Genomic DNA, 16,873 nt, shown 5'->3' on the forward strand with positions numbered 1-16,873 from the left:
GAGACTATTAGTTTTCAAGACGTTTACTTAAAAATTGAAGAAAAAATTAAGTCGTATATTCATTATGAAAAGTGTAATAGTGCACACGATTATTTCTTTACATGTCCATGTACCCCATTAACCATGAGATCTTCCTCAAGGATGGAGTCCATATATTTTCACTTTTGCATCTATATTTAGTGCTTACCACAATGCCAAGCGTACAGAATTGAGGAGCAAGTGGTAATCATCTAAGCAATTATTTTTATTATCCACCATACTTTGCTATACAATTAGAGTCAGCTAGTTACAACAACCATCACATATTGTTAGTGAAGTTATTATGAGGCACCTGAAACCCAGGAAACTAAGACTGTTAGATACTAGCAAACAAGAGATGTCCACATGTCCACAAAAAATGTTTTATTAAACCTGATTAACCAAATTTTATGGCCTTAATACTGTCATATTTATGAGATCTAGCCACAACTTTCTACAACATACTTTCCTATTAAAGGAAAGGACAAAAAAATTCACTTTTCTCTAAGATCAAGATGACTAAATATTTCACAAGTCATAAAAAACCTAACAGCTCAGTTAAAATTGTAACTCACATCCTCAGCATTTGGAATTGTTGCAGACACAGCTATGAATCGCATTGGAATAACAGTGCTGGTATTTTTTAAAGTCTGAGAAACAGACTGTACAGTTTTCATTCTGCTAACTACAACTTCAAGCGTTGGACCACGATTTTCATCTTTTACAATATGTACCTAAGCAGGAAATCAAGAAAAAATCATTAGCTATAGAATTAAAAATACATTTAATCAATTAAAATATTCAATAATATTAACATTCTTGCTTTAGAAAATGAGCATTTTCCACTTGAAGGGATAAAACAAACATACAGTTTGGTTGCAATGTCTTTTTTATTTCTGTCTTATTCTAATCATCCTTTTATGTTTATCTCTGAAAGTGAATGCATTCATTACCTCATCAATGAGAAACAGTCGAACCAGTTGAACCAAAGAGTTGTCTCTCCATTTCCTAGTCATGCTATCCCATTTTTCCTAGAGAGAAAAAAAAGCATACAAGTAGTTTAATCTGATAAGGAATTATAATAAATATTAAGATATCAATAACATTTTTAACATGACATATTACAAATAATAGGCAATTTTGGTTGATCCCTTAAGAGTATTCTGAAAAATATTTTAAAATTAAAAAATACTTACAGAATTTTTACAGTCTTAAAGGTATTTTTAAAACTGGGCCCTCAATTGTTTTTACACTGAACCACAAAATATTCAAAGTCCAAGTTTTGTTACCTATTTTTAAATTCTACCAAGGACCTCCCTCTATAAAACATACTACTTAGGTAAAAGAAAAAAGCAATAAATATGATTACAAAGTATCCACAATAACAAATTGCCTATTCTTTGTCAATTTTTCCCATTTGGTCATTTGTCTTTTACTTACTGATTTGTAGGTATTCTTTCTGTACCTTGAATTGTAGTATTTTTTTAATGTTGTTTGTTTACATTGTAAATATATGTTTCTAGTTTGTATTTTTTAAACTTTTTGTCTCGGTAAAGAAAAATAGGTATTTTCTAACAAACTAAGGAAATCATCAAGTATAAATAATACCTACTGGAGTTGTCATAATAATATGGGCATGCTGAATCTCAAATAGATCATCCATTACTGTATCTCCAGTAAGTTCTTTACAATTCAATCCTATTGGTCCAAATTTTTCTTTCCAGTCATCAAAACGCTGACTGCACAAGGCTTTTATTGGTGCCACTGTAACAATATAAAATATTTACTTTGAACATCAGTTCAATTTTAAAATTATTTTCACAAACTTTGGTTAATAAAGTTAGCATAAAAAACACACATCTACATACTCCTAATATTGATAAATTAAAAATGAACAATATAGGCATATTATTTAGAGCAGGACTGTCCAGTCTTTTGGCTTCCCTGGGCCACACTGGAAGAAGAACCGTATTGAGCCACACATAAAATATGCTAACACTAACGATGACTGATAAGCTAAAGAAAAAACATTCTCATAATGTTACAAATTTGTCATAAGTTTACGAATTTGTGTTGGGCCGCATTCAAGGCCATCCTGGGCCACATGTGGCCTGCAGGCCACAAGTTAGACAAGCTTGATTTAGAGATATCAAGGTAATAGCCAAAAAGAACTAAAAACAGAAATAGAAATGATTTCTCAGGCAAGTGTAACTAAAAGTGGAGAAAGCTAGGGCAGAAGATTATTGCTTTTCATTATAAGGCCTTTAGTGATATTTGATTTTTAATCCATATGCATATATTACTTTGATTAAAAAATGTTTAAAAAATACACACCTAAGAAAGGAGAGTAAAAGTTCCTATGCAAATTTCTAGAATTACAAAATGTTTGATTTTATTTGTTCATTTTGTCTGTCCTTTAAAAAATAAGCATGTAAAAGTCAAATTCTCAATTCAAATATTACTTTTTATTTATAATTCTGGAAAATTTAATGACAAATAAGACCAGACTTTACTAGAAATATATAGAAAACCAAATAATTCCTGAGGCCAGAAACTGAATTTATTTCATTTTACTTCAATGGTTTTTCATTATTAAAATTAATCATCACTCATAATAAATACTTACTGTAAACAATTTTAATATTCAACCATGGCAATGGTACTTCCATTAACAATCTTGTTATAGCTAGTTCAAACACTACAGTTTTTCCAGAACCAGTTGGAGCACAAATCACAAAATTCCTATTTGTGTAAAGAAGCTAAAAAATAAAAAGTAATCAATCATGTAACATACAGAATTTTTCACACACATTCTCAATTTGTTAAAAAAAAGCCTTAATAAGAATCTAAGGAATAATCGTTCAAACATTTTTCCTCTAAAGTTATAAAAATTGTAACTTTGCTCCAGAGCCTCTGCTCTTGAAAAATAACACTATTAGTATTTTATCATGCTGTTATTCGTCAATGTAGACCTAGGAGAAAATCATTCCTGGCTGAGCGCAATGGTTTACACCTGTAATCCCAGCACTTAAGGAAGGCAGATCACTTGAGGTCAGGAGTTCGAGACCAGCCTGGCCAACAGAGCAAAACCCTGTCTCCACTACAAATAGAAAACTTAGCCAGGAGTGGTGTCTCAAGCCTGTAATCCCAGTTACTTGGGTGGCTGAGGCAGGAAAATCGCTTGAACCTGGGAAGTGGAAGTTGCAGTGAGCTGAGATTTCACCACTGCACTCAAATACAAACAAATCCACCTATGAAAATCACATGCATTCATTTACCAAATATTTTCTGAGCTCCTATAATGTGCTAGACACGGAGTGTGGCAGTGCGGACATAAAGATCTAGTAAATCCTAGCTGTCCCAATCTAGTGATTACAACCTAGTGAAAGGTAGAAAAATAAGTAAGTAAAATAAAATACTTACATCATCAAAGGCTTTGGACTGTATATAGTTGAAATATGGAAATTCTTTGAAAATACTTCTAAATTTTGCCGCTTACAATAACATTAAGGATTCAAATATTTCAGAATTTAAAAAATTAGTTACTTTTAATTTTAAAATTAAGTTACATTAATATTGATTCTGACAATATTTAATGATGAGGTTTTAACATTTGCTATTTGGCATCTTAAAAAAAGAATTATCATAAATTATTCTAGTCTCCAGTCACATTCCATATTCTGAAAAGAACTTGCAAAGTTCCTATAGGGAAACAAGAGATTATATAAGGGTTATACATGAGTGCTAAATATGATGGAGGACATGCAAGTACATAATGGCAAGTAAATCAGAACTACACTTCTAGTTTATCTTTTCCAGAGTAGTGCTTTTTCTTATTTACCTTGACAAGGCCACTTGATTTTTATTTCTTCTTTAATGTACAGAATTTCACTCAACTATTTCATTAAGCATTGATTGTACTTCATTAGCTGATGTGTTTCTGGTTACCTAATACCAAATCTCTTTGTTTTTGATAATTTGGTTGTGTTAAGTGGTGGGTTTAATTATAATTATCAACATACTGGCTTGACAGGAAAAACTTAAATCATCCTTCCCCTGTAAGAAAGTTCAAAAATATTAATAGATATGAAGAATAAACTGTCCCCTCTCCAAGGTGAGGGTCTATTGACAGATTGGGAGATATCTGTATTTATATGGTATTCTTCTTACAATATATCAACTACAGTCATTGAACACTACATACAGAATACATTACTAGATTTAGAAAGCTGTGGGAAGCTGTAAATGAAGAAGAAAATGAGTTCCTACAATTGAGACTGTTATAATCTATTAGAAGATATAAGATGGTTAAGAACATATCTGAGAACACAAGTACACAGTTACTTAAACAACTGGATTTTTATAAAGATATACAAGAACTGATGGATTGCTGTAGTGATCCTGTTTAAACTTAGATCATATTACTTCTCTGATCAAATTCCTCCCTTTCTCTCAAAGTATATGGCTATAAGGCTCTACATGATCGTCTCCCTACTGCCACTCCCTCCCTGCATCAGCCCCTGCCTTTATCTCTCTGACTTCATGTCCTACTACTCTTTCCCCCTGACTCATCTCCTCTAGCTATACTGAACTCTGCTGTTCTTCAAAAATATCAGCTATGATCCTGCCATGAGGCCTTCCCCCTGCCTAGGCTGTTATTCCTTCCATATTTTCTTGGCTCTTTTCCCTCCATTAAGTGCTTAAATCTGATCTTCTCAAGGTCTACCCTAAGTACTGTTTAATTCTACACCCTGAGCCACAAATCCCAGTAGTCCCAATTTAACCCCCTTACCCTGCTCTACTTTTTTCTTTTCCCATAATAGTCACCACTTTCTAAAAAACTCTATGACTTATTTATATGTTATTACAGTTGTTGAGATCTAGCTTCTTCCCCACCCTCATCCCAAGAATGTCATCTCCTCAAAAGCAAGGACTAACTGTCTGTTTTCTTAAGTGACATATCCCAAATACTTAGAACAGTGCCTGACACATAACTCAAATACTTAGAACAGTGCCTGACACATAACTCAGTTAATATAGGTTTGCAATTATTACATCAAGCAGTTAATTTGTAAATCCTCATTTTACTTTCTGGTGTGCAAAGTGTCATATCTGTGCCAAAACAAAAACGTAATTTTGAGTTTGAAAATCCATCCGCTTTAGAAGGAATCTCGTATTTCCTTCAAAACATGTCTCTTTCTATCAAATATTTATTTGTAACAAGCCCACGAGTGGGCCATCATGTTGGTTTTTCTCTCATTAGATAGTTCCATATCAATTTATATTCACAAAAATGAATATTTGATTCAGAGTAGATACAGAATCAGTATTTCAGCTCATAAGAAAACTCAACTGCTAACATCATTTATCATCACTATCAACATTTGAAGTCAATTTTTTTCCTTACATTCGATAAACTCTCAGCAGTGTCACTGAAATTATGGGGAAAATGTCTGCAGAACTGAAAATGACAAGACTACTGTGGTAGGATCAATCCGAGAAAACTTCTATTGCCCTGAGGATTCAAATGTAGTAAAATATTTAAAGAGAATAAGAAAATAAGGTGTGTCCAAGTAATCTACAAACTCTCAAATTATCACAAATAGCATTCAGTATTCCACTTTAAATACATACTTGGAAACAATAAGGTATAGGACAATGAGTTTTACAGAAAATGAACTTTTTGGACAATAAATCAGTGGACACAAGTGTAGGCAGTAGTCTTAACTAATAAAGACCCCTAAACAACAGAACCACTTCAGCTGTGCTAATATAGCATAAAAATCCTCAAAGCTCTTTAAAAGCCAGTGTCGTATTATGGAAAGGCTTTCCAGTAAGGGATAAGAAGAATCAGCCATTGTACAGATAATTAAACATCTTTAACAGCTTACTGCTAATATATTTCCTATGTTTCCATCCTATTTTGATCACCAGAGAAAAGAAAATGTGGCGGCATTGAGACACTATGCTGAATAAAGTGCTAAACACTAGCTATGTTTATAGTTACTATATCAACATGTGTAACTCTCTTATTGATCCCTCTCCCTCATTTTTACTCAAATCAGCTATCTGCATTGGAGGCAACTTCTCAAGAGAAGTGAGGCAAGTATTTTCTAACCATACTTCAGAATTACGTCAGATGATCCTTCGAGTGCCCAGGATTAGAGTTATTGTTGCCTAGATTTCTCTAGCACAGCTATGCAATATCTGGAATTCATTTTTCATTTTGTCAACTAGACCATAACTTTTGTGGATGCTAGAGCATTGCCAAGCATTGAGTCACTAATTATATATTCCTAAAGCATGGTTTTAATGATGATATTTGACCTGCTCAAAAATATTGCATGGTTTCTCCTCATTACAGAGATTGTATTTTCACTACAAAAAAGAAGTAACTATGAGAGGCAATAGATACATTAATTAGCCTGATTGTGGTAATTATTTTTGCAATGTTTACATATTAAAAAATATCATGTTGTACTCCTTAAAAAATATAACATTTTTATTTGTCAATTATACCTCAACAAAGCTGGGGGAAAAAATAAAAAATTAAAATAAAATAAAAAAACCTTTGACCTTGGTATTCATGACATTATATATTATGATTCTAAGATAACTATCTTTCTTATTAATTCTTTAATCATATCCTTCACTTTAGCCAAACTGGAAAGCTTATTCTTTCCAAATGTATTTCATACGTTTTTACCTTCACCCTTGCTTATGTCTCTACTTTTGCCAGAACAATTTCCTTACTTTAACTGCCTTACTTTATCTGCCTTTCAATGTATTTGGAAATAGGCAGGTAAATAAGTCATGATCCTTGCCTTCAAAGAGTTCATAGATCATGGGGAAATAGCCACATAAACTGCTGGTGAATTAAAACAAAATAAGTGCACTATTATAGGCGTACACAGGGTATTAAAGAAACAAAAACAATGTTACCTCAAGAACACACAAACATACTCAAAATATTTACATTGGAAATGTCCAGACATGAAAATTGGATTCTAGGTATAAACTCCAAATTAGATTTTCAAAAATACTAGATCTGTAGAAATGTCCCCCCAATCCACACAATATCCCATTCTTATCCATTTCCCCTACCCAGTTCAACCCAATTTGGCTGCTCTTTCTCAAAGGATGAGAAATTATCTGTACCTATTTGTAAGTAAATATGCTCAGAGTTCTGCCAATAATACAAATCTGACTTCTGTACTTACTTGGCCATAAACTGATAACAAACAGTTCACAAATCGGCACCAGTCTGCAATCACACCCTAAGTAGCACACACATACATCTTATTTTTTTTTTTTTTTTTTTTTTTTTGAGATGGAGTCTCACTCTTTTGCCATGCTGGAATGCAATGGCACAATCTCAGCTCACTACAACCTCTGCCTCCCAGGTTCAAGCGATTCTCCTCCCTCAGCCCCCTGAGTAGCTGGGATTACAGGCGCACACCACCAGGCCCAGCTAATTTTTTATATTTTTAGTAGAGACAAGGTTTCATCATGTTGGTCAGGCTGGTCTCAAACTCCTGACCTCGTGATCTGCCTGCCTCAGCCTCCCAAAGTGCTGGAATTACAGGCGTGAACCACCGCACCCGGCCACATGTACCTCTTACATCACCAAAAAGATTAACTTTTCCCTCTTTTTCTCCATCAACCAAAATAAACAAACACAATTAAACAAATGTTTTAAAATTATGATTTAATAAATACAAAGCAGCTATTGTAAATAACTTAAAGGATACGAATTTCTGTGACAGCCTTCAAGGAACCTAAACCATTTTCTGTTACCTCTGAAAAAAAAAAATCCTACATATTTATATAAATATTAAAAAAAATTTAATGGTCAGCAGCTAGGACCTGAAATGAATATTTTTAATCTTTCCATAAAAACTGTTTCAATAAAACTAACACAACTTTTTATTGAGAGCAAAGTTAAAAATATTTCTAGCACACAGGATAAAATATTTTAACACACAGCACAGCTTAGAAAATAATGCAACATAATTTTTCTACAAAAATGTAGAAATTGCACAGAGATAATTTACTCAAATTTACTGTATTTTTACATTTTCCCTTATGCTAAGAAATGCAGTTTAGTCTACTCATAAAATGAACTGAAAAAGCAAGAAATTACCTTGAATATCATGAGGTTGGAAAGCAACTGAAAAAGATGGTGCTTTGAACATGCCTTCTCCAATTTCAGAAGCAGAAAAAGCATTATTTGCTGTAAACACATTTGCAGAATATTGAAATTTCTGCTTACTATTGCTGTAGTTCCTTGATTTCCCTTTGTTCATTTCTGTTTGTACAATTTTCACTGAGCCAATGTGAGAGTCCAATTCTCTGTCATTAGAATAAGCACTCCCATGTATAGTGTCAGATATTTTAAATAATCTGCAAAAAAAAAGACCCACATATTTTCTCACGTGTAACACTTGCTTGGAATATGAAAAACTAGCATAAAATTGGCCCCCTTAAAAACACTCATAGATTATGGTTTACTCAAACAAAAAAGCTAAACATTCTCCTAAAATATAACTTGCTAAATTTACCACTGAAGTATGTCTTTCTACTTTCCTAAAACTCAGATAAATCCATTTGTGGTAGTCAGCCTCCAAAATGGCCCAATGATCCTTGCCTGCTCCTCATCCCTTTACAGTCTCCTACAAATTGAATCACTGAATCAGGGCTGGCCTGTCTAACTAGCAGAGTACTGCAGAAGTGCAAATGTTTGACTTACAAGCCTAGGTAATAAAAGGCATTGCCCCTTCCCCATGGTCTCTTAGATCCCTCACTCTGTAGAGAGCTAGTCACAATATAAAGAAAGCACTCAAGCAACCCTATGAAGAGGCCCAGGTGGAGAGGTACTGAGGTCTCCTGCCAACAACCAGCACTGACTTTTCAGTCAAGGACAGCAAGCCACCTTGAAGAGAGACCTTATAGCTCCTGTCAAGCTTTCAGATGACTGCAGCATGGCTAACACTTTGACTGTGGCCTTCTTGTGAGAGGCCCCCAATATCTTTATGCATTTTCACAAGAGAGCCTAAGCCAGAACTACTAGCTAAGTTGTTCCTAAATTCCTAGCCTGGAGAAACTGTGAGAGATAATAATGTTCATTGTTGTTTTAAACTACTAAATTTTGGGATAATTTTATTATACAACAACAGATAACTAATATTCCATTTAAAGTCAGTAAAGTGCTTAAGAGAGATAAAAGCCACTAAATATAGTCACAGTAAATAGTAAGTTTCATAACACCTAATAGTAGTTAAATTTAACTGAAGTGATTGAAGTTACTGAATTATATTAACATATCAAATTTATAGGAATAAGTTAACAGAGTTGTTATGAATTAAAAGTTGTCAGCAACTGCATTTCACGCCACAGAAGCTACCAGATAAGACAGTTTTCCTAGCCAATCAAATCAGCACTGTGTATCCCCCAAGATACAAGGAAAAGATACAAACTCAGTATATCAGCAGATTAAATCATCCCAAACACTATATCCAATAACCATTTCAATGTAAGAACTACTTCTTTGCAAAGTTCTAAAAACAAGGAAACACTTTATCTTTATGACTGTACTGTATTATATTTGATCAAAAGTCAATCTATCGAAGTAACTTGTTCACAATATCCCTAAGGGATGAAGTAACCATTAAGGTTCCTAATAAAACATTCACATCTTATAGAATAAGTAATGGAGATGACTTATCCATTCAGGGGCTGAAGATCAAGTTTAATTAGCAATGGCCAGTGATTTCGTCAGTCTTGTCTATGAAATGGAACCTCCATTAAAATGCCTAAACAACAGGGTTCTGAGAGCTTCTGGAATAGTATACATCAAGGTGCTGACAGAGTGGCATGCTCAGAGAAGTTACAGGAACTCTGCACCTCCTCCCTCATATTTTGCCGTATGTATCTCTTTCATTTGGAGTTGTACCCTTTATAATAAGCTGGTAAATGTAAGTAAAGTGTTTCCCTTAGGTCTCTGAGTCATTCTAGCAAATTATTAAACCTAAGATGGGGTCATGGGAAGCCTCAAATTTGTAGTTGGCCAGACAGAAATGTGGGTAGCCTGGGAATCTCATTTTCAGCTGGAATTCAAAGTGGGGAACTGAATTTACAGAACTGAGCCTTCAACCTGTGGGTCTGACGCTAATTCCAGGAGTTAAGTTTCAAATTGATTTAAATTGTTAGACGCCAAGTTGGTGTCAGAGAATCAGTCGGTGTCAGTCAACACCCAGTCTTTACATTTATGGTCAGCTGATTTCCAATGACAGTGCCATAACATTCAGCAGGGAAAGAAGAGTCTTTTCAACAAATGAGGCTGGAACAACTGAATATCTACATGCAAAAAGAATGACGATGGACTCCTTCACACAAATATTTAAAATATTAAATAATAGATCACAAATGTAAACGTAAGAGCTAAAAACTCTGAAACCTTAGAAGAAAACTTAAGAGTAAATCTTCATGACCTTGGATTAGGCAATAGTTTCTTAGATATGACACCAAAACCAAAAGCAACCAAACTGATGCCAAAGCAGTATTACATCAAAGCAAAAGCATAAGCATAAAACAAAAATTAGATAAACTGGACTCTATTAAAATTTAAAACTTGCGCTGCGAAGAACACCATCAAAAAAGTGAAAACCCACAGAATAGGGGGAAATATTTGCAAATCATACAGATCATAAGAGACTTTTATTGAGAATAAAGAACTCTTAAAACTCAACAATTAAAAGACAAATAGCCCAATTAAAATATGGACAAAGGATCTGAATAAGACATTACTCCAAAGAAGACACACAAATGGCTGATAATCACATGAAAAGATTCTTAACATTATTGCTACAGACTGGATATTAATGTCCCTCCCTCCAGATTCATTTGTTGAGGCCCTACCTAATCCCCAGTGGGTTTTGTTTTTGTTTTTGTTTTTTTTGAGATGGAGTCTCGCTTTGTCACCCAGGCTGGAGTGCAGTGGCGTGATCTCGGCTCACTGCAAGCTCTGCCTCCCAGGTTCAAGCGATTCTCCTGCCTCAGCCTCCTGAGTAGCTAGGATTACAGGCACATGCCACCACACCCAGCTAATTTTTGTATTTTTAGTAGAGACGGGGTTTTACCATGTTGGTCAGGCTGGTCTCGAACTCCTGACCTTGTGATCTGCCCGCCTCAGCCTCCCAATGTTATGGTATTTAGAGGTGAGGCCTTTGGAAGGTAATGAGGGTACCTCCCCATGATGGAATTAATGCCCTTATAAAAAGAGGATGAAACATGAGCTCTCTCTGTTTATACACACACCAAAGAAAAACCATGAGAGAACATAACTAGGAAGAGCGTCCTCATCAAGAACCCAACCATGCTGGCACTCTGATTTCTGACTTCCAGCCTCCAGAATCGTGTAAACAAATGTTTGTTATTTACACCACCCAATCTACAGTATTTCATTATACCAGCCCAAAATAGCTAAGACAATTAGTCATTATGAAAATGCACATCAATACCACAATGAGATACCTCTTCACATACCCAGTAGGATGGCTATAATAAAAAAGACAGAAAATAACAAGTGCTGGCCAGAACGTGGAGAAACTGGAACCCTCAAATATTGCTGATGGGACTATAAAGTGATGCAGCCACTTTGGAAAACAATTTGGCAGTTCCTCAGAAAAGTTAAATATAAAGTTACCATATGACCCAGCAATTCTACTTCTGGGTTTATATCTAAAGAATTGAAAACACACATTCACACAAAAACTTGCATGCATTTTCATAGCAATATTATTCACAATAGACAAAAAGTGAAAACAACCCAAATGTCCATCAACCAATAAGTGAATAAACAAAATGTGATATATCCATTTAATGGACTATTATTTGGCCATAAAAAAATGAAATACTGGCCAGGCGCGGTGACTTACACCTGTAATCCCAATACTGGGAGGCCAAGGCAGGCAGATCACGCAGTCAAGAGATGAAGACCATCCTGGTCAACATGGTGAAATCCCGTCTCTACTAAAAATACAAAAATTAGCCAGGTGTGGTGGCACATGCCTGTAGTTCTAGCTACTCGGAAGGCTGAGGCAGGAGAATTGCCTGAACTTGGGAGGCAGAGGCTGTAGCGAACCAAGATCACACCGCTGCACTCAAGCCTGGGTGACAGAGTGAGACTCCAAAAAACAAAAAGAGAAAGAAAGGAAGGAAGGAAGGAGGGAGGGAGGGAGGGAAAGAAAGACTGATACATAACACAACATGCATGAACCTTAAAAATGTTACGTTAAGTGCAGCCCTTCATGTTAAAAACTCTCAATAAACTAGGAATTAACAGGATATACCTCAAAATAATAAGAGCTATTTATGACAGACCCACAGCCAATATCATACTCAAAGGGCAAAAATTGGAAGCATTCCCTCTGAAAACTGGCACAAGATAGGGATGCCCTCTCTCACCACTCCTATTCAACATAGTGTTGGAAGTTCTGGCCAGGGCAATCAGGTAGGAGAAAGAAATAATGGGTATTCAATTAGGAAAAGAGGAAGTCAAATTGTCCCTGTTTGTAGAAGACATGATTGTATATTTAGAAAACCCAATCATCCCAGCCCAAAATCTCCTTAAGCTAATAAGCAACTTCAGCCAAGTCTCAGGATACAAAATCAATGTGCAAAAATCACAAGCATTCCTATATACCAATAACAGACAAACAGCCAAATCGTGAGTGAACTCCCATTCACAACTGCTACAAAGAGAATAAAATACCTATGAATCCAACTTACAGGGGATGTGAAGGACCTCTTCAAGGAGAACTACAAACCACTGCTCAATGAAATAAAAGAGGACACAAACAAATGGAAGAACATTCCATGCTCATGGATAGGAAGAATCAATATCGTGAAAATGGCCATACTGCCCAAGGTAATTTATAGATTCAATGCCATCCCCATCAGGCTACCAATGACTTTCTTCACAGAATTGGAAAAAACTAAAGTTCATATGGAACCAAAAAAGAGCCCGCATTGCCAAGACAATCCTAAGCCAAAAGAACAAAGCTGGAGGCATCACGCTACCTGACTTCAAACTATACTACAAGGCTACAGTAACCAAAACAGCATGATACTGGTACCAAAACAGAGATATAGACCAATGGAACAGAACAGAGCCCTCAGAAATAATATCACACATCTACAACCATCTGATCTTTGACAAACCTGACAAAAACAGGAAATGGGGAAAGGATTCCCTATTTAATAAATGGTGCTGGGAAAACTGGCTAGCCATATGTAGAAAGCTGAAACTGGATTCCTTCCTTACACCTTATACGAAAATTAATTCAAGATGGATTAAAGACTTAAATGTTAGACTAAAACCATAAAAACCCTAGAAGAAAACCTAGGCATTACCATTCATGACATAGGCATGGGCAAGGACTTCATGTCTAAAACACCAAAAGCAATGGTAACAAAAGCCAAAATAAACAAATGGGATCTAATTACACTAAAGAGCTTCTGCACAGCAAAGAAACTACCATCAGAGTGAACAGGCAACCAATAGGAGAAAACTTTTGCAATCTACCCACTGACAAAGGGCTAATATCCAGAATTACAAAGAACTTAAATTTATAAGAAAAAAATCAAACGACCCCATTAAAAAGTGGGCGAAGGATATGAACAGACGCTTCTCAAAAGAAGACATTTATGCAGCCAACAGACACATGAAAAAATGCTCATCATCACTGGCCATCAGAGTAATGCAAATCAAAACCACAATGAGATACCATCTCACACCAGTTGGAATGGTGATCACTAAAAAGTCAGGAAACAACAGATGCTGGAGAGGATGTGGAGAAATAGGAACGCTTTTACACTGTTGGTGGGAGTGTCAATTAGTTCAACCATTGTGGAAGACAGTGTGGTGATTCCTCAAGGATCTAGAACTACAAATACCATTTAACTCAGCGATCCCATTACTGGGTATATACCCAAAGGATTACAAATCATGCTACTATAAAGACCATTGCACACATATGTTTATTGTGGCACTATTCACAATAGCAAAGACTTGGAACCAACCCAAATGTCCATCAATGATAGAGTGGATTAAGAAAATGTGGCACATATACACCATGGAATACTATGCAGCCATAAAAAATGATGAGTTCATGTCCTTTGCAGGGACATGGATGAATCTGGAAACCATCATTCTGAGCAAACTATTGTAAGGACAGAAAACCAAACACCGCATGTTCTCACTCATAGGTGGGAACTGAACAATGAGAACACTTGAACACAGGGTGGGGAACATCACACACCGGGGCCTGTCATGGGGTGGGGGGTGAGGAAGGGATAGCATTAGAAGAAATACCTAATGTAAATGACGAGTTAATGGGTGCAGCACACCAACATGGCACATGTATTCATATGTAACAAATCTGCACGTTGTGCACATGTACTCTATAACTTAAAGTATAATTTAAAAAAAAGAAAAGAAAAATATTCACCTCCAAAAAAAATGTTACATTAAGTGAAAGAAGCCAGGCACAAATGGCCATATTTTGTATAATTCCACTTATATGAAATGTTTAGAATAGGTAAATCCATAGAGATGATAGAGACAGAAAGTAGATAGTGGCCACCAGGTGCTGTGGAAAGGGAGAAATGAAGAGTAACTGTTAATTAGTAAGGAATTTATTTTGCAGCAGGTGAAAATGTTTTAAAATTAGTTAATAATGATGGTTGCAAAAGTAGGTATTATAAAAACCAATGTGGGTAAATACATAAGAATGAAAAAATAAGAAAATAAAATAATTCTACACTTCAAAAAGGTGAATTTTATGGTATGTGAATTATATCTTAATAAAGCTGTTATTACAAACATTATAGAAATCAACCTCAGCTGGACCCTTTACAGTGTCCATTAATCCTACCATTATTCTAATTAGACTGCTTTCCCATTCTCCACTCTTCTCATTCTTGCTGAATACTCTCTTTCTCCCTCAGACTCCACAGATAACCACATCTGCTATGTCACAGAAAACAAAAACGATCAACTAAACTTCTTCTGAATCTTGAATCCATATACCCAATTGAATATTTGAACTATTTATAAATATCTAAAATCAACATGTCCATATCTGTACTCATCACCTTCCCCTGAACCTGTTCTTACCTTATAGTTCTTTAAATCAAAAAAGGGCACTACCAACCTTCATCATTGTGGCTCAAACCAAAAACCTAGGAGTCAGATCTTATATATAAAAATCACATAAGTCCTGTGGGATTATACCTCCTAAATAATTCTGGATTGTCTCCATTCCTGATACCACTGTCCTAGGTCAGGCTACCATTTTCTCCTATCTAGACTAATAAGATAACCTTTCAAGAAGACCTTCACATTTTAACTCCCTTCTATTATAATTTATCCTCCATACTGGGACCAAAATGAACTCTTAAAGAAAAAAAAATCTAATTTCACTCCTCTGTTTAACACCCAAGGCATTAGGAAAATGGGTCTCAAACTTTTGTGTGCATAATAATCACCTAGAAAATTTGTTAAAAATGAAGATTCCTGTGTCCCACCTGGACTGCTGTGGTAGCATTTATAGTACATAGTTAAATATTACAATTATGGTTATTTTTATGTGTAGGACCAGGACTATGACACCAGGAACGGAGAAAGTAAGGAATTATTTAGGAGATAGAATTTTGCTGTTTTTCTCATTCACATTCTACCATATTTAATACTTTTAGATGTACAAACATTCAATATTTATTCAATATTGAATATTCTTTATTCACAGAATATTATTTAGTTTAATTATAATAATTACCTTTTCCGGAATACTGAGGTGCTCTCTCCTTTATCTTCTGCAAAATTAACTAATTTTGTATCGTCAGGAACACTCTTCTCAGGTGCTATCTCAGTGCCAATATGATTTTTATATTTCTGAGAAGCATATGTCAGCTTGCCAGCAACATGTGATAAGTCATTGTTACCTACCCCTTCTAAATTTAGATCATCCTGTTCATATTTATCAGAAGGAAAGGCAAATTGGAATTTTTGTGTTGGTGAAATATAATTTGTGTCTTCATTAGTTATCTTTAAATTTGATGTTAACATTTTTGGCCTCTTTTCCTGACCTACAAAAAAGGAATATCTTAATTATTACATGTTCTCCATTAAAGGAAATTTTCAAAATGATGATGAAAAACTTTAATAAAAATTCCAAGTTAAGTATGAAAGCCAAAAGCAAAGCACTAGTAATAAGATAATCTGTAATACCATATACAGTGTTAAAATGTAGGTGATTGTTACACTTATGGTATATTACATCACTAAAAGACACTCAGAAATTAATGTGGAATTATTGAATTAAATTTGAAGTTTATATGGCACCTGCATTATAAAATAGGTTTAGTTTCTTTCTCACCCATAACAAATGATATAATTATACAAGTAATTATGAAGATTTAAAATTTATATAAATGATTTACACACAGAAATACAATGACCAATTATATAAAATGTTACCAAACACAATTCATTATTAACATATCTAATGCTTTTAAGTTTGTAATCTTGCTTCTAAAATCAAAACAAAGGAATGTTTTCATCAGAGTGACAGAATTTTAAAGGCTTCTTTAGAGGCTTTGCAAGAATTTTTAGGGAAGTTTAGGGGGAATTTGGATGTCTTACTAGAACTTAAATTTGCTTTAGCATCTATGTGTCTACATTACACACTATGCTATATATTATTTGATATAAGTATATATATAACATATATGTAAATTACAAAGCTTAATAATAAAATGTATGTGCATGAACCTATGACCCAATTTAAAAATT

The 16,873-nt window shown here is 34.7% G+C and overlaps 1 protein-coding gene across 12 annotated transcripts in view; it reads right to left on the reverse strand.

Annotated features, from left to right (window-relative positions):
• Positions 1–16,873, reverse strand: part of HFM1 (helicase for meiosis 1) — a 240,238-nt gene that overhangs the window by 112,986 nt on the left and 110,379 nt on the right. For 6 of the 12 annotated variants that reach the window (XR_010117472.1, XM_063625387.1, XM_063625382.1 and 3 more), the window contains exons 4-11: positions 15,858–16,167; positions 8,162–8,421; positions 7,770–7,817; positions 3,442–3,512; positions 2,645–2,777; positions 1,631–1,782; positions 972–1,049; positions 594–752 (exon numbers count right to left, since the gene is read on the reverse strand). Coding sequence is in view for 11 of the 12 variants with exons in the window: in XM_063625387.1 (XP_063481457.1) it covers positions 594–752; positions 972–1,049; positions 1,631–1,782; positions 2,645–2,777; positions 3,442–3,512; positions 7,770–7,817; positions 8,162–8,421; positions 15,858–16,167 (1,211 nt within the window). In the remaining variant the exon portion in view is untranslated. The remainder of the gene's footprint in view (positions 1–593; positions 753–971; positions 1,050–1,630; positions 1,783–2,644; positions 2,778–3,441; positions 3,513–7,769; positions 7,818–8,161; positions 8,422–15,857; positions 16,168–16,873) is intronic. The other 6 variants (XM_063625390.1, XM_063625389.1, XM_063625388.1 and 3 more) reach the window with 3 other exon arrangements.

This window comes from Symphalangus syndactylus, chromosome 12, assembly GCF_028878055.3.
Source record: "Symphalangus syndactylus isolate Jambi chromosome 12, NHGRI_mSymSyn1-v2.1_pri, whole genome shotgun sequence".
Lineage (NCBI taxonomy): Eukaryota > Metazoa > Chordata > Mammalia > Primates > Hylobatidae > Symphalangus > Symphalangus syndactylus.